The 24,727-nt window shown below is 41.4% G+C and overlaps 1 protein-coding gene across 1 annotated transcript in view; it reads left to right on the top strand.

Moving 5' to 3' along the window:
• Positions 1–24,727, top strand: part of cs (citrate synthase) — a 56,316-nt gene that overhangs the window by 20,334 nt on the left and 11,255 nt on the right. The window contains exons 3-7 of the mRNA XM_026921164.3: positions 3,126–3,233; positions 12,805–12,870; positions 13,080–13,211; positions 14,572–14,760; positions 15,007–15,206. Of these exons, the coding sequence (XP_026776965.1) occupies positions 3,126–3,233; positions 12,805–12,870; positions 13,080–13,211; positions 14,572–14,760; positions 15,007–15,206 (695 nt within the window). The remainder of the gene's footprint in view (positions 1–3,125; positions 3,234–12,804; positions 12,871–13,079; positions 13,212–14,571; positions 14,761–15,006; positions 15,207–24,727) is intronic.

Raw genomic sequence — 24,727 nt, 5'->3', positions numbered from 1 at the left:
TTATAGCACCACCTAGAGGTGAATTTAGACAAACCTTCTTGGAAGTTCTTAGGTTGAAGTCCTTCAGTTATCTACAAAGTTTGGTCAAAATACATCATCCAGGTGTTGAGAGATGCCCTCACTTCCTGTTTGGTGGCTTCACCATAAAATTTGTTTGTGTGTTTTGGACAAACTGTCCCATATATCATAAATCTGAGAAACAACTTTTTGTCAAATTGGTCTCACAATGTTGCATGTCAAATTTGGTGAGGATTGGATACAATTTATAGGAGCAAAAAAACTTTCTGGGGGAAAAAACATGTCCGCCTTCCTGTTTGAGAAATCAAAAATTTGTTACATCCACAACATCATGATGAGATCTAACATGAACACTGTCTGCGCATAATATACAATAATTTACATGACAGCATGATTAACGTGATAGCATCTCCCAGTGGCCAAATTTTTTCAACTCTTCCACAGACCTCTGGGGCAGAGAGTCTGATCCTCTTATATGATGAGAAGCATGTCGTTAGGTTGCTCCAGGTTGTTTGTCTTTGATATTGATGTTTAATGCAGACTCGAATAAGACTAAAATCAGATGTGTCAGTGTCTCACATATAAGTGACAGCCTGGGAAATTATTTGTCTAAAATACTTTATAAACTGTTCCTTCACTATGTTTTCCATTTTCTTTCAAGCATTAGAAACACAATGGCAAAATGTAGTTGCCATTTTTTTTTTTTTTTTTTTTTTTTTTTTTTTTTGGTAATACTTAATACGCTAGTTTTTAAGGTCTGTACCTATTCATTTGGACCACATTTATAGTAGCAGCATAATGCAACTTATTAGCATCAATAAAGCATATGCACTGCATATGTGGCAAGGTATCCAGCCCATCACAGACTACAAAGCTCCATCACATGTCTGTGATGGTGATTCCTCGCTCCCCGATGCACTATTCTGTGCATGGTTTGAAGCACAGAACAACATGCCAGCAGGGAAGACCACCCCAAATTCCACTGACCAAGTACTGTGTCTGCATGCAGACGTGCGGACGTCAGGAAAACACTGTCCCAAGTTAACCCATGGAAACCTGCTGGTCCTGACAACATACCATGTTGGGTGCTCAGGGAATGTGCTGATTAGCTTGCAGATGTCCTTGCAGACATCTTCAGCATCTCCCTGAGCTAAGCTATTGTGCCTGTGTGCTTGAAGACTACCACCATCATCCCTGTGCCAAAGAAATCGTCTGTGTCCTTCCCGAATGACTACAGGCCCTTTGCACTCACACCTATTATCATGAAGTGCTTCGAGCGACTAGTCATGAAACATGTACATTCCCACCACACTTCACCCATTCCAGTACACCTACCGTCCTAGCTGCTCAACAGAGAACACCATATCTGCTACCATCCTTTCTCTGACCCACCTGGACAAAAAGGAAAATTATGTAAGAATGCTATTCATAGACTTCCTTTCAGCATTCAGCACAATCACCTGCCAACAACTAGTAGAAAAGCTGAGCCTGCTGGGTCCGACCTCCTCTCTCTTCAACTGGATCCTGGACTTGTTGACCAGGAGACCCCAGTCCATTAGGATCGGCAACTCCACCTCCAGGACCACCCCGGTGCTCCCCATGACTGTGCGCTCAGTTCACTGCTGTTCACTCTGCTGGCTAGTGACTGTGCTGCAATGTACAGTTCAAATCACATAAGGTTTGCTGATGACACTACAGTTGTGGGCCTCATCAGCAACAATGATGAGTCAGCTTACAGGGAGGAGGTGAAACAGCTTGAAAAATTATTTAGAGACAATAATCTATCCCTTAATGTTGATGAGACCAAAGAGGTAATTGTTGACTTCAGGAGAACTTGAGTGGACCATTCAACACTGTACATCAACGGAACAACTGTGGAGAGTATCAGAAGCTCCAAGTTTCTTGGCGTGCACATGACGGAGGACCTCACCTTCATTTACCATTTCCTACACCACCTTCTACAGAGGGACAATAGACTGACCAGCTATCTTACTGTTTGGTATGGGAACTGCACAGTCTCTGATGCAACCCCTGCATCTGCAAAGCCACCAGCATTGCAGATGACCTCTCCCACCCCTCACATGGACTTTGAGCATCCGTGCCACCACCACCACCAGACTCCACACTCAACACCTTGCTACCTCCCAACACACACCTGTGCTAGTCAAATCCCTAACCCCGTATGACTCAATAACACTGCACATTGTACTTTACAGCCCATTGTTGCAATAGCTTTCTCACACAACGCTGTTTCTGTTGTACTGTTTGTTCACTCTTCGTATTTGCACTTTATATAGACTTGTGTACTGTACTATTGTACTGTTGTGTTGCACCATGGTACTGGTCACCATTTTGTTTCAATGTATACTAGCTGTATAGAGGAATGACAGTAAAAACCCACTTGACTAAAGCAATAGGCTTTATATAGATAGATAAATCTTGATATGGCTGTGAGTCATTAAGAGAAAACATATTCTGGTTTGTTTGTATTTGGCTCAAACTGTGGCTGGCATTCTCGTGTACAGTCGGGATGAATGTGCAATTAAGCAGAAATTAATACTTTTAAAATACTCTTAAATTTTTCCTATATGTAAGGGATTTATGTTCTGTACATGCTCCATATTACCCAAGTTCGCATGAAAGACTAGAGAAGTAGAGTTTTTATGGAGGCTGCAAGCTGCTAAAATTATATGAATATGAATTTTGTATATTTGAATTATATACATGTCACTTTAATTTTGTGGTTTATGTGCTCAATGTACATTTTTGCCAATTTTTTTGCTTTGTTTTGAACTTGCTACTATACTGTTTAACACAGAGTACATGCACGCATAGTTTATACAGTTTATTTAAATTTTATTGTGAGCTTAGTTTTGGCTAATAAAAGCATTACTGACCTTGTTAATGGGTAATTAATTAAAAAAAGACTAAATGCTAATGGTAGTGACTGGCAGATGCAGCTCACTTGTAACCAGATTTTTTTTTGCTCACAAGCCTAAGTTATACTCCCTCTTTTAGCTGTTAAATCTGTTTTTGCTTCTCTTGGCTTTTGAATTCTGCAACTATTTGGACAATATTCTGATATTTTGACCTCTTGACTCTTGCAGAATTTGAAAGATGTCTTGGCAGATCTCATTCCCAAAGAACAGACGAGAATCAAGAACTTCAGGCAGCAGTATGGCAAAACCAGCATTGGCCAAATCACTGTGGATATGGTAAGAGAAGCCTTTTTCCCCCCCCCTTTTTTCTTCATCCATAAAAAAATCAGTGAAGTGTGATAGTGACAGTATGGAATTGCCTTAGATTCACCAGGACATAAACTGGAGTTTATGGTGCTTGGGGTATTTTATGTTATTGAAAATGCAATTGAATTTTAGTGGCATTGGAAGGTTGTAAGTTTGAAGTTCAGGACTGTCAGAGAGCTGTATTAGGCCCTTGAGCAAGGCTCTTTTACCTGGACTGTGTCTTTGCTCAGTTGCAAAGTTTGTTGAATGAATGAGTTCTAGTAAATTGTAAATCTAAACTGTAATATTTATATCTTGCAAATTTAGGTTTAAAAAACAAGCTTAAAAAATATTGAGCACATACTATTTATGTGCTTCTGGAAATTCATCCTGATTTATAATGTTTGTCATGGTATATTAATATATATAATAATATATGACTAGAATATAACAGTGTATATGTTGTGCATGTGATGGTGGAATCCTTCTTGTGAGGCTAGTTTATCTGCTGTTAATTAGCTACAAGCATTAACAACAAAATACAGTGCAGATATACAATAGCAACAAGCAGTCACAGGAAATGCAAATCAAGATAAGTGCAAATGAAGCTACCTTTGTCACCAAGTAATTAACTTTAATGAACAGATTTTCAGACTTCAAGTAACATGCTTTATGTATAAGTCATGAATTCATTTGTATTTTCAGGTGAATTGGTTATAAATCTATATGACCAAATTTTCCACTAAGTGTGTAGTCCAAGGCATTTTTTAAATTAATCCAAGGTTGGATTAATTTTACAGGAATTTTGACTAATTTTGCTGTCTCTCACAGACACTCCTAATCAATCCCAGTCCTGCATTTTTATTTATTGTTTTTGTTTGTACCTGCCTGTCACATTTTCTGATGAAAGTGGTTGGTTTTATTTCCCGTAATTTAAGCAGATTGGTCAACAAGTTAAAACGGTTAGTGAAGATGAATGAATCAACAGTGTAAAGGCACCACACAAGCACTGGGTACTGTCACATGGTAATTAACATGGCCCACCAGAGAGATTCCTGTCTGACTACCCACATCATGGTAAAAAATGCCTGCTTATATGAGAATTACTTATAGGTTGATAGGTGGTTGCAAGGTCATTGCTATGGTATCCAAGGTGGTTACTAGTGTGCTTTAAGTTGTTCTATCTTGAATTTATTCTCTACAGGTAAGGTTGGATTCTGACTTTTGTGTACACTCTACTTGACTTGTGTACTAATCTACTTGACTCAGTTGGATCTAGATGCTTGTCACTAGAATTGTTGTATAGTATTGTTAATTCTGAAGTGTTGCATGGAAGTGTCTGTTAGTCTATGCTAATTAATTATTTTTGGGGGTAATCGAGTAGTTTCAGTCTCTGTTACGGTGTGAATTGTGGGCAGGGCTTAAGTTATATTGAAGGTGTATCTAGCTCAATATTCATTGTGCTTTAAGTTGTTCTATCTTAATAGAACAGAAGAGATCCTGCAAGTCATCTTGTCCTGCAATCCTACCACTTGCCCATTGGATCCAAACCCTTCCACAGTGCTCCAGACCATCTCACATGACCTCCTCCCCTTCATCATTACTATCATCAATATAACATCTGGGATCCATAACATCTGGGATCCACATCTGCTCCCCGCAGACTCTCCGCTGGTGTCCCACAAGGCTCAGTGCTTGGTCCCCTTCTGTTCTCTGTCTGTACTCGATCTCTTGGTGAGGTCATATCCTCACACGAGTTTTCATACCACTGCTATGTGGATGACACTCAACTCTTCCTCTCCTTTCCTCCCTCAGACACCCATGTTTCCAGTCAGGTCTCCGCATGTCTGGCAGACATCTCATCATGGATGGCAGCTCATCAGCTGAAACTTAATCCCAGCAAGACTGAACTGCTGTTCATCCCAGGTGATTCATCCCCATGTCAGGATCTTGCGATCTGGGCAACTCTCTGATCTCTCCTTCAGTTACTGCACACAACCTTGGGGTAAACATGGACAGTCAACTGTCCTTTTCCTCTCATATTACTAATCTGATGCTCTCATGTTGATTTCTCCTTTACAACATCAGAAGGATTCGTCCATTTCTATCCGTACAGGCCCTTGTTTAGTCCCTTGTCATTTTGAGACTGAACCATTGCAACTCGCTCCTGGCAGGTCTGCTTCAGAGCACCATTCGATCTCTGCAACTGATCCAGAATGCAGCTGCATAACTGTTTTTCAACCTTCCTAAATTCTCCCGCACCTCTCCATTGCTATGCTCCCTCCACTGGCTTCCTGTAGCTGCTCACGTCAGATTTAAGACAAGATGCATGCCTACCAAGCCAAAAACGGACCTCAAAGCACTCACCTCAAACTGCACAACACTCCCTCTGATCTTCTAGCACTGCTCGACTGGTCCCACCAGCTTTCAGGATACAAGGACGACATGCACCAAGACTCTTCTCTGTTCTGGCACTGAACATCTAGATGTCTGAACAGCTGAGTCACTGGTGATCTTCAAACAACCTATCTCTTCCTAAAGTAATTAAATTAGTATTAAAAAAAATTGTGTTGTCTGTGTGCTTTCCTTACTATATTACCTCCCCAACAGAGCTTTAGACTGATGGTAGTCAGTTCTTAGTCCATGACCTAGTGAATCATGATGCATTTATTGCTAGAGACATCAATCAATAAGTGACTAGAGTAAAATGTAAATCACTGTAAATTCTGTAAATCACTCTAGGTGAAGGCATCTGCCAAGTGCCATAAATGTAAATTTACTAGGTTCTTAATAGTAACTTGACCTCAGGATCAAACCCAGGACCATGCAGCTGTGAGGAGGCAATGCTGTGTTTTTGTAAAAGATAAAGAAAATATGGTATGTAATGATATGGTGGCTTTAAAGGACAGCATCTGGTAAGGGTTTTACTCTGCAATGCTGCGTTCAGACCAGTGTGTGTAATTACTTTTAAGGATTAATTCTTGTAAGCATTTTGCAGTAGTTCATTTAAAAACTGCATCCATCAGTCCCTCTGTGTGTGACATGCACAGATATTATCATGGTATGTAAGGGCATAATGGGTTTTAATGACTGCTGTGAGTTGGAAAGTATTGCCATTGTGCTGAAAAAATGTAGTTATATTGCTGAGGGTGTTACTAGGTCATCGCTACGGTATCACAGGTTGTTGCTAGGGTGTATGGATGGTTTCTATGGTATATCAAGTGGTTGTTAAGGTGTAGTTATGTGGTTGCTGTGCCATTGCTATTGTTTTCCAGGTGCCTGCTAGCTGGTTGCTAGGTTGCTAATAGTAACCTCAACATAGGATCAAACCCAGGACCCTGGAGCTGTGATGAGGCAATGCTATGAATATGTAAAAGATAAAGAAAATGATATGTAATGACAGGGTGGCTATAAAGGACAACTTCTAATAAAGGTTTTGCAACAGTTCTGCAATACTGCATTAAAGGGTGGTGTATGTATGTATAGCATATAAATGGAATGCAAGGACAGGGTGGTTTTTAAGGACGACTTCTTGCAAGGATTTTGCAGCAGATCATCAAGACTGGATCCAGCAGTCCATGAGTGTGTAATATGTACAGTCAGTGTCATGGTATGTAAGGACACCATGTGTTATAATAACTGTGAGGTATAAATTCTACCACTGCGCTAAAAAATTAGAAAAAAATGTAGTTGTACTGCCTAGGGTGTTGCTAGGTCACTGCCATGGCATCACTGATGGTTGCTATGGTGTTACTAGGTGGTTTCTAGTATCCTAATTGGTTGCTAGAATGTTGCCATGGTGTCTGAGGTTGTTCTAAGTCAGTCGTATAGTATCCCAGTTGATTGTTGTGCGATTCCTATGGTGTCTGCTAAGTAGTTGCTATGCTATTCAAAGTGGTTCCTATTTCTTTAATATGTGGTTTCTGTGGTATCTCAAGTGATTGGAAGTTGTAGCTATGTGATTGCTATGGTAATCCACCTGCCTGTATTCCAGGTGTTTGTTAGGTGTTTGCTAGGTTGGTGGTATGGTATTCCTGGTGGTCTTTGCTAGTTCATTGCAGTTGCAAGGGTGTTGATAGTAACCTGAACACATCAAACCCAGGACAATGGAGATGTGAGAAGGCAATGCTATGTATGTGAAAAACAATATCATGGTATGTAAGGACAGTGTCGCCTTTAACCCTTAGGAGTTGACAGAGGCACCTGCAGGATCACTTGGATTTTTTTATAGCAATGGATTTATTGGGATTTTGACATACAGTGGGGCAAAAAAGTATTTAGTCAGCCACCAATTGTGCAAGTTCTCCCACTTAAAAAGATGAGAGAGGCCTGTAATTTTCATCATAGGTACACTTCAACTATGAGAGACAGAATGGGGGGAAAGAATCCAGGAAATCACATTGTAGGATTTTTAATGAATTAATTGGTAAATTCCTTGGTAAAATAAGTATTTGGTCACCTACAAACAAGCAAGATTTCTGGCTCTCACAGACCTGTAACTTCTTCTTTAAGAGGCTCCTCTGTCCTCCACTCGTTACCTAATGGCACCTGTTTGAACTCGTTATCAGTATAAAAGACACCTGTCCACAACCTCAAACAGTCACACTACAAACTCCACTATGGCCAAGACCAAAGAGCTGTCAAAGGACACCAGAAACAAAATTGTAGACCTGCACCAGGCTGGGAAGACTGAATCTGCAATAGGTAAGCAGCTTGGTGTGAAGAAATCAACTGTGGGAGCAATTATTAGAAAATGGAAGACATACAAGACCACTGATAATCTCCCTTGATCTGGGGCTCCATGCAAGATCTCACCCCGTGGGGTCAAAATGATCACAAGAACGGTGAGCAAAAATCCCAGAACCACACGGGGGGACCTAGTGAATGACCTGCAGAGAGCTGGGACCAAAGTAGCAAAGGCTACCATCAGTAACACACTACAACGCCAGGGACTCAAATCCTGCAGTGCCAGACGTGTCCCCCTGCTTAAGCCAGTACATGTCCAGGCCCGTCTGAAGTTTGCTAGAGAGCATTTGGATGATCCAGAAGAGGATTGGGAGAATGTCATATGGTCAGATGAAACCAAAATAGAACCTTTTGGTAAAAACTCAACTTGTCGTGTTTGGAGGAGAAAGAATGCTGAGTTGCATCCAAAGAACACCATACCTACTGTGAAGCATGGGGGTGGAAACATCATGCTTTGGGGCTGTTTTTCTGCAAAGGGACCAGGACGACTGATCCGTGTAAAGGAAAGAATGAATGGGGCCGTGAGATTTTGAGTGAAAACCTCCTTCCATCAGCAAGGGCATTGGAGATGCAACGTGGCTGGGTCTTTCAGCATGACAAAGACATCGCCTGGGCAACGAAGGAGTGGCTTCGTAAGAAGCATTTCAAGGTCCTGGAGTGGCCTAGCCAGTCTCCAGATCTCAACCCCATAGGAAATCTTTGGAAGGAGTTGAAAGTCCGTGTTGCCCAGCGACAGCCCCAAAACATCACTGCTCTAGTGGAGATCTGCATGGAGGAATGGGCCAAAATACCAGCAACAGTGTGTGAAAACCTTGTGAAGACTTACAGAAAACGTTTGACCTCTGTCATTGCCAACAAAGGGTATATAACAAAGTATTGAGATGAACTTTTGTTATTGACCAAATACCTATTTTCCACCATAATTTGTAAATAAATTCTTTAAAAATCAGACAGTGTGATTTCCTGGATTCTTTCCCCCCATTCTGTCTCTCATAGTTGAAGTGTACCTATGATGAAAATTACAGGCCTCTCTCATCTTTTTAAGCGGGAGAACTTGCACAATTGGTGGCTGACTAAATACTTTTTTGCCCCACTGTATAGGAGGCTCTATAGATTACACAAATTGATGTTTAAAAAAAAACAAAAAACATGCACACACACTGCAGTCAACCAAGAACAGGAGTCTGTGTCTATGCTGTGCACAGGCTGAAACTGAACAGTTCGTTTAAAAAAAAAAAAAAAAATGTTCAAGGTTGTGGTGGTGCTCTAAGGGTGTGGGAATGTTTTTTTTTCTTGGCACTACCAAATAAAGTACTTACAGTCCCCTCTGAAAGTATTGGAATGACAAGGCCAATTCTTTTGTTTTTGCTATACACTGAAGGCGTTTGGAGACGATAGATCAGAGACGATAGATCAGAATTTAAGCTTTCATTTCCTGATATTTATGTGTGGATGTGACACAACTTAGAACATGGCACCTTTGGTGGCAGACCACCTGTTTTTGGTGAGCAAAAGTATTGGAACAGATAGTCTTAAAGGTAGTAACACTAATATTTGGTTGCATATCCCTTGCTTGCCATAGCTGTATCAAGCCCACTGACATCGGCAAACTGTTGCACTCTTCTTTTGTTATGCTTTTCCTTGACCAGTGAGTTTGTATGTTTTGAATCATGGGCAGATCCTTACTTTCTTACCCAGAACCTTTGTGGATCATCTCTGTATTTCTTTGCAAATTCCAATCTGGCCTTCCGATTCTTACTGCTGATTAGTGGTTTGCATCTTGTGGTAGGGCCTCTGTATTTCTGCTCTTGAAGTCTTTTTTGATCAGTAGCTTGTGATACCTTCACCCCTGCCATGTTAAGGTTGGTAATGTCACTGTTGTTTTTAAGTTTTTATTCACAGCTCTCACAGTGTTTGTCATCAGCTTCTGTTTTCCCTTGGCCGACCTGTTCAATGTCTTGTTAGTGCACCGATGGTTTCCTTGTTTTTCAGGACATCCCAAATTCCTTGCTTTTCTCGCATAGACAGCTCTTTGGTCTTCATGTTAGTATTTGCTGTTAAAAAGGATAAACTATCTTCACAGGCAAAACCCAGGGCTCAAACCAAGAATAGACATTCAGAGCTATTAATTGTTTAAACGGTCAATCTGACAGGACACGCCTGTCAGAAACACCCGTCAGTCACATGTTCTAATATTTTTGGTCACTTGAAAACTGGATGGGTTCAAATAAAAGAAGGCATGTTCTTAGTTGTTTAACACATCTAGATGTAAATATCAGTAAATGAAAGCTTAAATTCTGATTTATTGTCTCATTCATTTTTTTGACCTCATACTCAAATGTCTTCAGTGTATAGTAAGAACAAAAAAAAATTGGCCTTGCTGTTCAAGTAAATTTTCAAAATCAATATTATTTGTCAGCAAATTAGAAAAAATGTGAGTATCATGCATTCACAGGTAGGGGACACACATTTATTAAAATACCTTTACAGTAACTGGAAGGATGCAACACAAGTATACAGTGAGAGTAAAAAGTATTTGATCCCTTGCTGATTTTGTTGGTTTGCCCACTAATAAAGACATGATCATTCTATACTTTTAATGGTAGATGTATTCTAACATGGAGAGACAGAATATCAAAAAGAAAATCCAGAAAATAACTTTAAAGAATATATATTAATTGATTTGTATTTCATTGAGGGAAATAAGTATTTGATCCCCTAGTATGCATTAGGAGTTCTGGCTTTCACAGACCAGTTAGAGACTCCCAATCAACTTGTTACCTGAATTGAAGACACCTGTTCTAACTAATCACCTGTATGAAAGACACCTGTTCACAGAATCAGACAATCAGACAGATTCCAAACTCACCAACATGAGTAAGACCAAAGAACTCTCTCAGGACCTCAGAGACAGGATTGTTGACCTGCACAAATCTGGAATGGACTACAAAAACATTAAGCAAGATGCTGGGTATTAAAGTAACAACCATTGGTGCAATTGTGAGAAAATTTAAGAAGTATAACATGACCATCAATAGACCTCGGTCTGGTGCGCCACAGAAGATTTCACCTTGTGGGGTGGCAATGATCATGAGAACTGTGAGAAATCGGCCTGCAACCACACAGCGGGAGTTAGTGAATGACCTCAAGGCAGCTGGGACCACAGTCACCAGGAAAACAATTGTCAACACTTTGCGCCGCAATGGATTAAAATTCTGCAGTGCCCGAAAGGTACCCCTGCTTAAGAAGGCACATGTGGAGGCCTGCCTAAAGTATGCCAATGATCACCTCAAAGATGTACAAAGTGATTGGGAGAAGGTTCTGTGGTCAGACGAGACCAAAATTGAACTATTTGGCCTAAACTCTACTCGTCATGTGTGGAGGAAGAAAAATGCTGCCTATGACCCCAGGAACACTGTGCCCACCGTCAAGCATGGAGGTGGAAGCATTATGTTTTGGGGGTGTTTCTCTGCCAAGGGCACAGGGCTACTTCACCGCATCAGTGGGAAGATGGATGGAGCCATGTACCGTGCAGTCCTGAGGGACAACCTCCTCCCCTCTGCCAGGAAGTAGAAAATGGGCCGTGGTTGGGTCTTCCAACATGACAACGACCCGAAGCATACAGCAAAAGCAACAAAGGAGTGGCTCAAGAAGAACCACATTAAGGTCATGGAGTGGCCCAGCCAGTCTCTGGACCTCAATCCAATCGAAAATCTATGGAGGGAGCTGAAGGTCCGAGTTGCCAAGCGACAGCCCACCAACCTTAATGATTTAGAGAGGATCTACAAAGAAGAGTGGGCCAAAATTCCCCCTGATATGTGTGCTAACCTTGTGGTTAACTACAACAAACGTCTGTCCGCTGTGCTTGCAAACAAAGGCTGTGCCACCAAGTATTAAATGCTTTTGGCTAGAGGGATCAAATACTTATTTCCCTCAATGAAATACAAATCAATTAAAATATATTCTTTAAAGTTATTTTCTGGATTTTCGTTTTGATATTCTGTCTCTCCATGTTAGAATACATCTACCATTAAAAGTATAGAATGATCATCTCTTTATTAGTGGGCAAACCAACAAAATCAGCAAGGGATCAAATACTTTTTACTCTCACTGTACGTCATCAAAAGGAACCCACATGCCTTTGTCTAGTTTCACTATGTTGATTGCCACAGATTCTCAGTTGAATTCAGATCTGGCCACTGTAGAATATTCACCTTTTTGTTTTTAACCACTTCTGCATTGCTGAAATTTCTCCCAAGCTTATTTTTTTAGTAGACTGAAGCAAGTTCTCTTGTAATATCCCCCTGTATTCTGCTCCATCCGTTTCTCCATTTTTGATGAGAAGCCCAGGTTCTGAGGATGAAAAGCGTCTCCCGAGCATGGTGCTTCCACCACTATATTTCACTATAGGTTAGGTGTTAACTGAGGTATGGCCTGCGTTAGATTTGCACCATACATATCGCTTTGACATTCGCCCAAATACAGTACCTCGATCTTGGTCTCATCTCATTAAAAAACACTTCATCACTGGGACATGCTTCTGCTTTTTTATGGCATGATATACATTTAAAATATGCTGTAATTCCTACTCTTAATTATACTTTTAATTACAACTCCAATATGCTGTGGTAGACAACTATAGTAACTACAACTTTGTCACTGTAACTTTAGCACCATAACTTTGTCGCCAAATATTTATGGACCTGTGTTTGTGTGTGTGTGCGCGTATTAAACAGCTATGTAACTTCTGAGAATGTTGTTTAGCTGACATGGGTGTAGTATGTCTACTATGGTAATATACAAATTTGTGTTACAGGTTTATGGAGGGATGAGAGGTATGAAGGGCCTAGTATATGAGACCTCTGTGCTTGACCCTGATGAGGTAAGTGACATGTATTCCATTTAATTTCTAGGCTTTATAAAATGCATTCAGAAAGTACATAGATGTTTTGACTAATTTGAATCAATACACCACTTTAACTATAATTCACATTTGACTTTGTGTGCTGAGGAATTGCATCAAAGTTCAGATCATCCAGATAAATATGACTACCCATTGAGTGCATTCCTTTGATCATTCATGATCTTCAGGGAATTCGTTTTCGTGGCTACAGCATTCCAGAGTGTCAGCAGCTATTGCCAAAGGCTGCAGGAGGTGAAGAACCACTGCCTGAGGGACTCTTCTGGCTGCTGGTCACAGGCCAGGTGCCCACTGAGGAACAGGTGAGGAGTGCTAATTAGACTAGCTAATGTAGATCTGCCAACCATACACATAAAGCATTTTGCCTAGGCACAAGGCATTTTAATAATGGGGTATGCCGGTATGTGATATCACTCAAAATTGCACCTAAAGAACAGCTCAATAGATGGATTATGTGTGAAAGGACTACATACAGCATACAAAATGAAATTACTGCTCTCAAACCATTTCGTGGGCATTTTAAAGTTGCAGATGCATTTTCTGGCATCTGAGTCAGCCATTTTATAGCCATTGCAGTAGATTGACTCCCAATACCCATGTCGATCAGCTCAGGGCTGGAGCTGCCATACCAGGCTGTGCTTCAGCTGGTCTGGTCAGTATGCACTCCTCCATGGATTTGTAGAATTTGGTGAGTAGCTGAGGAGGCAGGTTGACCCTCCTTAACCTCCTCAGAAGTAAAGACATTGTTGGGCCTTTTTGACCAGGGAACTTCTTTATCAAAAGCATGCGTAGAACAAGTTCTAAATTTGTGCATAAGACCTACCCATTCGCACAAGAAAATTGGTATTTATCACATGTGCGAATGCCCAGCTGTACTGTATGCACAGGCCACTGATAAATCTCACATATTTTAACTTGGTGTGCTTGTGCACAGCCACACTCATTTGCATGAAAAATGACTCCAAATTTCCATATGTGGTAAACAGCTTCCCTTTAAAAAGTCCAATAGCCTGCTTGAGGTGCTGCTTGTTCTAATGAAGTAGAGTAAACTAAAAAAAAATGCATTTGGTATGCTTACAAGTAGTTTGTCTAATATATAAATAATATTAAAAAAAAGATTTTATGAATGCATTTGTGCATTCTGTTGCATCAGTTACAATTTGAAACTCTGCAATGACATGAAAATTCAGCATTTTTGTTGTCTCTTCACTGCTGGTTTTGGAAATCTATTGCAGTGTGAGTGACACGAATGCAGGTAAGACGTGTCATTATTTGGCTTGGAGTTGCTTGGGAAATGCCAGTACCATCTCCTATTTCTCTTTGATATGTACCTGTGGCTAAAATCCTAGAAGAGAAATCATCTAAATATACACGCATCATGCACAAGCAAAACTTTTAAGCAAAGCAGAGGGATTTCATATTCATGGAGCATGTAATTATCACACAACCAGCACAGGACATGAATCAGGAGTGTCCTGAGTAAATTTCTTATTTGATGTATTTTAAAGGAAAGTGTTTTTTTGGTGATATAATACCAGAGGTTTGGATAACTTTCCATCCTATTGCCTTTCTGGAGAGACAGGATAATCAAATCATTATGTCTGTGCTACTGTTAATTAGCAACCCTCCAGCAGTCCTAACCCTGCCTTATTGTCTCCACAGGTGAACTGGTTGTCGAAAGAATGGGCTAAGAGGGCAGCCCTCCCCTCCCATGTGGTCACAATGTTGGATAACTTTCCAACCAACCTGCACCCTATGTCCCAGTTTAGTGCTGCTATCACTGCTCTAAATAGCGAAAGCGGCTTTGCTAGAGCCTATTCCGAGGGAGTCCATAAGAGCAAATACTGGGAGGTAATAATAATAGTAATACATTTGCACTGTAATGTGACAAAGCTAAAATTGGGTAGAAATTAAAAATCAGATCAAAGGAGTCAACAAGAGCAAGTACTATGAGGCAAGTTTAAGTTTATTTGTGCGAAAGTATAGTAATGTGCAAGCCATGTGTTTCAGACAATCACATTATGCTAATATGATGTGTCCTAATTTAAGTATACACTCAGTCTTCTTACATTTTTAAAAAATAATTTTTTGCTTTAGTTTGTGTTTGAGGACTCCATGGACTTGATTGCCAAGCTTCCCTGTGTGGCGGCTAAGATCTACCGCAACCTGTACCGTGAGGGCAGCAGCATTGGAGCCATCGATCCCAACCTGGATTGGTCTCACAATTTCACCAACATGTTGGGCTACAGTGATCCCCAGTTTACTGAGCTCATGAGACTCTATCTCACCATCCACAGGTTACAAGCATTTTTGCTCGTATTGTTGAAGATTAGGCCAGCATTATATATTTAGATGTGTGCTATGTTTACATGTGCACACAGCTGCTATAAGAGCAGAATTGTTGATGGTACTCATCTGTATATATTTGGTGCACCTGGAGGATTAAAAGATGTAACTATGGTAGATGTCAGGGCTGAAACCCACATGGGCAGCAGACTTCTAGGGTGTCCTGTAAAAAGTCAACCTAGAAGTCTGCTGCCCATGTGGGCTTACTGCATGGAGTCACCCTGCAGTTAAACATTTACAGAAAATGAAGACACTAGCCAAACTCGAAAAATATCTTTTACTAGGGGTGTAACGATACACAAAATTCAAATTTGATAACATACATTTTTGGTCAGAATTAGAATATAATAAAATTAAAAATGGCTAGGCATTCACTTGTGTGACTCTCGGGGCGTCTGAAGTACCGGGCTTTTCTTATTCTGGTGTTAATTAGTTGTGCTGTCAGTCATGTAGCTCTCTGTCGTGTTAGACAAGTTTTTGAATTCTCCATTCTATAACCTGAGTTGAGACCTAAGTCTCATTGTGTGTGTGTGTGTGTGTGAGAGAGAGAGAGAGAGAGATGCTTAGTGTTTTCTTTTAGTTTTAGAGCCTGACACAGAAGGGTCATATCAGATGTGTTTGCAGTATTAGCACCAGGTCTTGTACTTGTATTCGGCAAATTTGGCACACTGACGTTTTGGTCCACCATCAGTAGCCAAAATGTTTGTAGGTGGTATGTCAGCTTGATGAGTTAAAAATGAACATGGTCTCAAATGAATGATTAGTTTCTTATTTCAAAACTCATGTCATGAAGAATGTGCATGATGCAGTGTAGGGCAGTGAGTAACAGAGCTATTTGAATCAGTTAGCAATACATATTTTTAATATACAGGATGGCGTCATGTCAGTTGGTTCACAAAGTATTCAATACCCTTCACTTTTTTTCCCATAATTTTTGTGTTTATATATTTAGTTTAAAATGTATTAAATTAACTTTTTTTGGCTATCAATCTGTGCACGATGACCCATAATGACAAAGTGAAAAGCATTTTTAGACTTTTTTTGCAAATCAAATACTGAAATCTTTCATTTGTGTGAGTATTCAGACCCTTTCTTCAGTACTTTGTAGAAGCTTCTTTGGAAATGTGACACTTTCATGGGTTGTGAGGAAAATGGGGAAATAGAGTGCAGGCTTGGACCAGCTTAAGGGTTCTTTATTTTCCTTCTTTCTTTTTGCTCATGCTTTTCAGCGTTTTGTAATTCGCAGTGTCACACAGAGATACACAAACACACACAGGAGTCTGGAGTGCTTAGGGGTCTGAACAGAGGGTGAAGTCCCATCCCACCAGATTGTGCTGTACTTGTTTTACCTTACTGAGAGCTTGCAGCTGATATACAGCACTGAACACTGCACCACCGGGGAAAACACAGCCCCCAGCCCCCTGTCTGACACGTCTGTCTGTAAAACAAAGGGGAGAGAAAAGTCAGTAGAATGAAAGAGTGGCCCGCCATAAAGTGTAGCTTTTACCTGAGTAAAGGCCCCTTGGCACGGCTCCGTCCACTGGTTGTATCTGGTGCTCCCTTTTTAGTGAGATCATTCAGAGGGCTGGTGACCTCCAAATAATTAAATACAAACCTATGATAATAGCCAGCCAGCCCCAGAAACTCTCAGCTCCTTTTTGGTCTTTTTGCAAACTTTTTTGGGTTTGCTGTGAGTCCTGCCTGTCTCAAGGATCTTAGGACAGCCTTCAGATGTTGAAGGTGCCACCGGCAGTCATTACTATAACTAATAATATCATCTAAATAGGTTGTGGCAAAGGCAGTGTGTGGACAAAGGATTCTGTCCATGAATTGTTGAAATGTGGCTGGGGCTCTGAACAACTCAAAAGGGAGGGTGACAAATTGGTGTAACCCAAATGGAGTGGAAAACTGTTTTCTCACAGGCTATTGGAGTGAATGTGATCCCTTAGTCAAATCCAGTGTTTACTAAAAGCGAGCTGCACCTAACCAATTGATCAATTCATCAATGGGTATCATTGGATTTAGTCACTGTGTTGACTTTTGTAAAGTCCCCACATAACCGGACCAACACATTGGCCTTGGAAACCAGGAACCACACGACTGGAGCAGTCACTGTGGGGCTCCTTGATTACCTCCTCCCAAACCACCTGTTTTTTTGTGTTGAAGCAAATGGTAGGGGTGGCTTCATACCACCACACCTGGGGGCATGTCAATGTAGTGTTTAGTGAGATTAGTGTGACTGGGTATAGGCAAAAACACATCGGAAATCTCCGCATGCAACTTGGCAACCTCTGTGGTTTGGGATGGAGAGGAGTGATCTCCACAGGGGATCAGGGTGGATCGAGACACACATTTTATTCACCTCTGGTTCCCTGCTTTTCCGTCTTGGGAACCACCATTGCGAAAGCCATATAGACTGGTTTGAGTTAAGGATTGTGTTCTTTGATTTCTTAAGTGCTTTCAACACTATTAATCCCTCCGATTAAGGGAGAAGATGGTTATGCAGGTCAGCACCTCCATGATCTCCTGGGTTACAGACTATCTGTCACAGATCTGAGTTTGTGTGGCTGGGGGGCTGCCTGTCCAAGCATCTACTGAGCAGCACTGGAGCATCACAGGGAACTGTGCCTTCCCCATTCCTCATCCTCCTGTGCCCCACTGACCTTCAACCTCCAGAAATTCTCCAATGACACTGGTGGTCAGGTGCATCAGGGATGGAAAGGAAAGAGGAATATAGAGACCTGGTGGTCCATATAGGACTTACAGAACTTTGTTGAGTCTTGTGGGAGGAACCATCTACTCCTCAATGTGGCCAAGACCAAGGAGATGGTCATGAGGGAAAGAACCACAACCAGAGTGACAACTTGGTGTCCACCTTGACAACAGGCTGGTCTGGAAGATAAAAACAGAGACTGTGTACAGGAAGGGGATGAGCAAGACTCTATTTTCTGAGGAAGCTAAGGCCCTGGAAGGTTGGAGATTATCTACCAGTCTGTTGTTACAAGTGCTGTCTTCAATTCAATTCAGTTTTATTTGTATAGTGCTTTTGACAGTGGACATCGTCATCTCATTTGACATCTGGACATCTGGGTGACAATTTATAAATTTAAAATTTGAATTTATATATTTCTGTAAATTTTAAATTTATAAATATATCCCTAATGAGCAATCCAGAGGTGACGGTGGCAAGGAAAAACTCCCTGAAAAAATATGAGGAAGAAATCTTGAGAGGAACCAGACTCAAAAGGGAACCTATCCTCATCTCGGTGACAACAGATAGTGAAATTGTAAATAAATCTCTTCTCTAACTGTGTATTGCATGGTCAAAAAGTGCAATTGTGTAACCAAGACATTCATTATAGTTTTCACATGAAGTCTATTTTGTTGGTTATCAACTGTTCACTGCTGGAGACTGCTGTGCAAAACTGTTCATGGCAATTGCAGTCCTAAACATCCCAGTTTACCACAACTCTGTATGCCCGTGAACCCTCTAGATCTGCTCCTTTACCTAAGGAAAAAAAAATATATTTGCAAATGCTTGACTAAACTAATATCTTTTCAGCCTAGACTTAAACACTGAGACTGTGTCAGAGTCCTAAAGACTAAATGGAAGTCTGTTACATAACTGTGGGGCCTTGTAAGGGAAAGCTCTGCCCCCTGTTGTAGTCTTCACTATTTGAGGTACCAACAAATAGCTTGCTCCTTTTGATCGAAGTAGGTGTGGCAGATCATAAAAGACCAGAAGTCACCATTTACATCTACAGACTGATATAGATCTGTCAAATAAGACCTGAGCCAGGAGAGGGCCATTCCCTTAACGCCAACAGCATTTTCTAGTCTATCGAGGAGAATAGTATGATCAATGGTATCAAAAGCTGCACTAAGGTCAAGCAACACAAGCACGGAGACACAACCGTGATCGGAGGCCAGTAGTAGTTTACCAGTCATTTACCACTTTATCCAGCACCGTCTCTGTGCTATGATGAGGCCTAAATCCTACCTGATACATTTCATGAATGTTACTCGTATGTAGGTATGAGCATAACTGCTGGTTTGATATTAGCCTTATAGTTGGATAACTGACAGGGGTCGAGGTCAGGTTTTTTAATCAAGGGGTTGATGACTGCTAGTTTAAAAGATTTAGGTACATAGCCAGTGCTAAGGGAAGGGAATTGATTATTTATTAGAAGAGGTTTGTTTGCTTCCTCAGCCAGTGAGGCTTCTGTAAGGGATCTAGTATACAAGTCGATGATTTTGATGAGGAAATTAGTGAAATTAGTTCAGTCTCTGGAAGGGAAGTAAAACATTCTAATCTAACATTCTGATCTTATATGGTTATATTATTATTTACAGAGTTAGTTATGAATTTTTCTGGTTTTAAATTTATAGTCTGAATTTTTTGCCTGATATTTTCAATTTTGCCATTGGAAAAAAAAAAATCATGAAGTCATTGCTGATACATATGGTGTGCATGTTTCTGTGGTAGTCTTATTCCTATTTAATTTTGTTACAGTATAAAATAAGAATCTAGGATAATTTCTGTTATTTTCTATTAGGATGGAGAGATATGTTGATCTAGCAGCACTAAGAGACTTTCTATAGCTCTGGAGCCTCTCCTTCCAAGCTGTTTGAAATACTACCAATTTAGTTTGCCTCCATTTATGGTCTAATTTTTGAGTGGTCTGTTGTAAGGTGCATGTGTGATCATTATACCAAGGTGCTGGTTTTTTTCTCTCTAATTATTTTTCTTTTAAGTGGAGCTGCATTATCTAGAGTTTAGCAGAACTTTGACTCTAAGTATTCAGTTGCCTGATCAAGTTCTCTGGGGTCAGACGGTAATCCAATCATTAGTTGATAACTGTGGGAGATTATTGATAAAACTCTGTGCAGTAGCTTACGTCAACGTACGTTTGACACAGTAGCGTGGCAAGGTGCTTATATTATGACTAAGACCTTGAATTGAAATTTGCAAATTCACAAAGGCATTCAGAATATGGCCCTGCATGGGGTCTGTAAATAATAATTAGCAGAATTGATTGAGTAGACTTATTTTTTTGTGGCTGCATATGTTAGTATAAAGAACTTCAAACACTTTGAATTTATGACTAGGTTATTCCATGACACCTAGACTATCATTGTGACTGTGTAACTGTGACACCTCCTCCTCTGCCAGTTAGATGGGGCTGTCTTGCTTGCAGCAAAATGCTGACAAGGTAACGTTAAAGCCGGAGAAGCAAGGAAGCTTGACAAATTGACAAAAAGGGCTGGCTCTGTCCTGGTATGCCCCCTAGACACCCTTTTGTGGTAGTTGTGGAAAGGAGGACACTAAGCAAACTATTATCCATCCTGGAAAACTATTATTCACCTGGACCAGAAGAAAGGGAACTATGTGCGAATGCTGTTTGTGGATTACAGCTTCGCCTTTAACACCGTAGTCCCCTCACACCTCTGCAAAAAGCTCCAGGACCTGGGACTGAACTCCTCCATCTGCCACTGGATCTGGATCCTGGACTTCCTGACCTGATGCCCTCAGGTGGTCAAACAACACCTCCTCCACGCTCACCCTCAGCACTGGAGCTCCTCAGGGCTGCGTCTTCAGCCCCATGCTGTACTCCCTCTACACCGGTGACTGCACGGCCACACACAGCACAGTTCGCCGACGACACAGTGGTTGTAGGCCTCATTACCAACAACTAACAATCTCTTCACCACGACTAAGGAGATGGTTGACTATGGGAAGAAGCAGATGAGGAACTACAGCCCGCTGCTGATCAATGGGGCCATGGCCGAGACGGTGAGCAGCTTCAAATACCTTGGGGTCCATCTCACAGAAGACCTGTCATGGACTACACACACACACAGCTAGCTTGTTGACAGGAGTGCACCAGCGTCTCTACCATCTCTGACATCTGGCCAGGTTCAGGGTCTCTCACAGGGTGCTGAAGGCTTTCTACACTGGGGCTGTGGAGAGTTTTCTCATCGGAAACATCACCACCTGGTTCGGAGGCACCACGGCCAATGACCGGAATGTACTGTCCAAAGTGTCCAGGAGACCATCAGGACTTCTGTCCCCTGCATCACGATGCAGGACCAGGGCCAGGAGGATCGTAAAAGACTCTCACCACCATGGAAACAGTCTCTTCTCAGTGCTCCCATCAGGGAAACGCTACCGGACCCTGAGAACGAACACAGAGAGACTCAGGAGGAGTTTCTCTCCTCAGGCAATCCAGCTACTGAATGAGGACACTTGAAGTCTGCATATTAACTACCTCACACACAGACACACGTACACAATCGGTTGCACTACGGACAAACAAAAACTCTTGCCTCTTTTGCACACTACGTCCTCAAAAAGCTGCTGAGATTCCTCTTTTCAAGCTGCTAAACACTTTCTACATATTTTTACATATAACATCTATATTTTGTCTAATAGAGTCTATTCTATTTTGTTTTTATTTTATTTATTATATTTGGCTTTTATTATATTCTGTTTTATTATATTCTGTTTTGTGTGTCACAGTTGCACTGTGGGACTAGGCACTAAGGAAAAACATTTCACTACATTAATACATCACATATATGTAAAGTATGTGACAAATAAAGAACCTTGAAAATGTATCGGATCCCCTCCACACCCTCTTGGTCAAACAGCAGAGCACCTTCAATAAAAGAGTTATTCAGTTCGGCTGATGTTACTCATTGTATTATTGCACTGTACAACTGAACAACTGTGGTCTCTCTGTTGATCCCAGCTAAATGAAATGAAAGCCTTTATTGTCATTGTATATCTCTGTATACAACAAAATTAGGAACACTGCTTCTGATTAGTGTTATAAAAACAAATATATAACATTAGACAATAAATAGACTATAAAGTGAGTATACTGTATAGCATATATGTATGTATGTATAGCAAGTATACAGCATAAAGTATATACAGCAAGTGACTAAGTCATAATGTTGCACATTGAACATTAAGAACATTCTGAAAAGTGACCAGTGATAGTATTGCACATTACCGTCTACATTGGTGTAAACAGTTTAGTAGAGACACACAGAAGTACGGATTGAAATGGAATAAGTGACCAGAGATAGTAATTGCACATTTACATTCTACATTTAGTGCATTGAGAGTTTAGAGTCGTGATAAATAAAGTGACCATTATTGCACATTGATGTTCTACATATGATATAAACAGCAAGTATAGACAAAAGTAGAGATTGATGAAATAAGTCACTGTAGTTGGACACAGTGATCAGAGGTAGTATTGTACATTGACAATTTACATTTAGTGCATTTGTGAGTTTATAGTCCTGATAGCATTTGGGGAAAAAACTGTCCTGAAAGCGAGTCGTCCTTTTTCTTAAGGATCTGTGCTGCCTGCCTGAGGGCAGGAGATCAAACAGGTGGTGGCCTGGGTGTGATGTGTGCTTGATGATGTTTTTGGCCCTAGTGAGATAGCAGGAGCAGGTAATGTCTTCCAGGGAGGGTAGTGAGCAGCCAGTGATTTGTTGGGCTGTGTTGATTATCCTTTGGAGGGCCCTCTTGTCTGCTGCACTGCTGGAGTACCACACTGAAATGCTGTATACTAGCACGCTCTCAATGGTGGAGCAGTAAAAGGCCACCAGCAGCTTGCACTCCAGGTTGTTTTTCCTGAGCACTCTGAGGAAGTGCAGCTGTTGCTGTGCCTTTTTGATGTTTGCTAAGCTGTTAGCAGACCAAGAGAGGTCATCAGATATATGGACTCCCAGGAATTTAAAGGTGTGGACCCTTTCCACAAAGTCCCCATTGATGTAGAGTGGGGCTGGGTCAACACTGCACCTCCTGAAGTCCAGTTTTAGAGGTGTTTAGAGTCAGGTTGTTATCAGAGCACCACACATCCAGTTTCTGTACTTCATCTCTACTTCATCATCTCCTGAGAGAAGTCTATCAGCAAATTTAATGATGGTGTTGGTAGAATGAGTGGGAGTACAGTCATATGCGTACAAAGAGTAGAGTAGTGGGCTCAATATGCAGCCTTGTGGAGAACTGGTGCTGAGCGTGATGGTGGAGGAGAGGTGGGGTCCAAGCCAACAGTTTGTGAGCGTTTCGTGAGGAAGTCTTTTATCCAGGTGCAGATGGAACGAGAGGGGCCCAGATCAGTTAATTTGCTGATTAGAATGTCTGGGATAATCGTATTGAACACTGAGCTGTAGTCTATGAAGAGCATTCTTACATAGGTTCCCTGGAATTCAAGGTGGTTTAGTGCAGTATGAAGGGCTATGGTGATGGTATCTTCTGTAGACCTATTTGTTCTGTATTGGTGTGGGTTACAGGTGGAAGGAAGGCTGGATTTGATGTGCTGTGAAACCAGTCTCTCAAAGTACTGGTGTGAGTGCAACTGGTCTGTAGTCGTTCAGGCTGTTGGTGGCTGTCTTTTTTAGGGACAGGGATGATGGTAGCAGATTTTAAGTGGGGTGGGTGATGGCTGATGTCAGTGAGAGTTTGAAGATCTTTGTGAAGAGCTGGTTGGCACAGGCTTTGAGTACCTTGCCAAATACTCCATCAGGACCAGCGCCCTTTCTTGTGTTTATGGTTTTGACCACTCGTCTCACCTCCCATTCCTGTAGGGTGAGATGGCAGGAGCTAGAGTTTGGTGGTGGCACTGAATTTGCGTTGGGCCCATTGGCCTCAAAGCGGGCAAAGAAATGGTTAGGTTCCTCAGCCAGTGAGGCATCAGCGTAGAAGGTGCTGTGTTTATTGTTCTTGTAATTGGTGATGCTCTGAATTCTCTGCCACACTCTTCTTGGGTTTTTGTCTGTGAGATGGTCCTCAATTTTTCTTTTGTAAGTGTCTTTGGCGTGTTTGATGCCTCTCCTCAGGCTGGCTCTAGAAGCACTATACAGAGCCTTGTCACCTGACCTGAAGGCGGAGTTGCGTTCTTTGAGCAGTGACTGCGTGTCACTTGTCATCCAGGGTTTCTGGTTGGGAAACATCCGAATCTTTTTGTTGACGGTGACATTGTCCGTGTAGTTTTTAATATAAAACAGTACAGTCTCTGTGTATTGCTTTAGATCCTGCTGTTGAAAAACCTCCCAGGCTGTACATTCAAAGCAGTCCTGCAGTTGAGATAGAGCTCTCTCAGGCCAAGTTTTTATGATCTTTGTGACCAGCTTTGTTTTCCTCCTCAGCGGGGTGTATGCTGGGAGAAGGAGCCGTGAACAGTGATCTGACTGTCCTAGGTGGGGGAGGGGTGTGGCCCTGTAGGCATTCTTTATGTTGGAATACACATGGTCTAGTGTATTTTTCCCTCTAGTAGCATACTTAACATATTGGGTGAATTTACGCAGTACTGTTTTCAGGACCATTTGATTAAAATCACCCGCTATGATGTACACTCCCTCTGGATGAGTTTGTTGGTGTTTATTTACGGTAGTGTGTAACTGAGTGAGAGCTGCGCTAGCGTTAGCATCTGGTGGAATGTACACAGCA

This window comes from Pangasianodon hypophthalmus, chromosome 16, assembly GCF_027358585.1.
Source record: "Pangasianodon hypophthalmus isolate fPanHyp1 chromosome 16, fPanHyp1.pri, whole genome shotgun sequence".
NCBI lineage: Eukaryota > Metazoa > Chordata > Actinopteri > Siluriformes > Pangasiidae > Pangasianodon > Pangasianodon hypophthalmus.
This window is presented reverse-complemented; position numbering and strand designations above follow the sequence as displayed.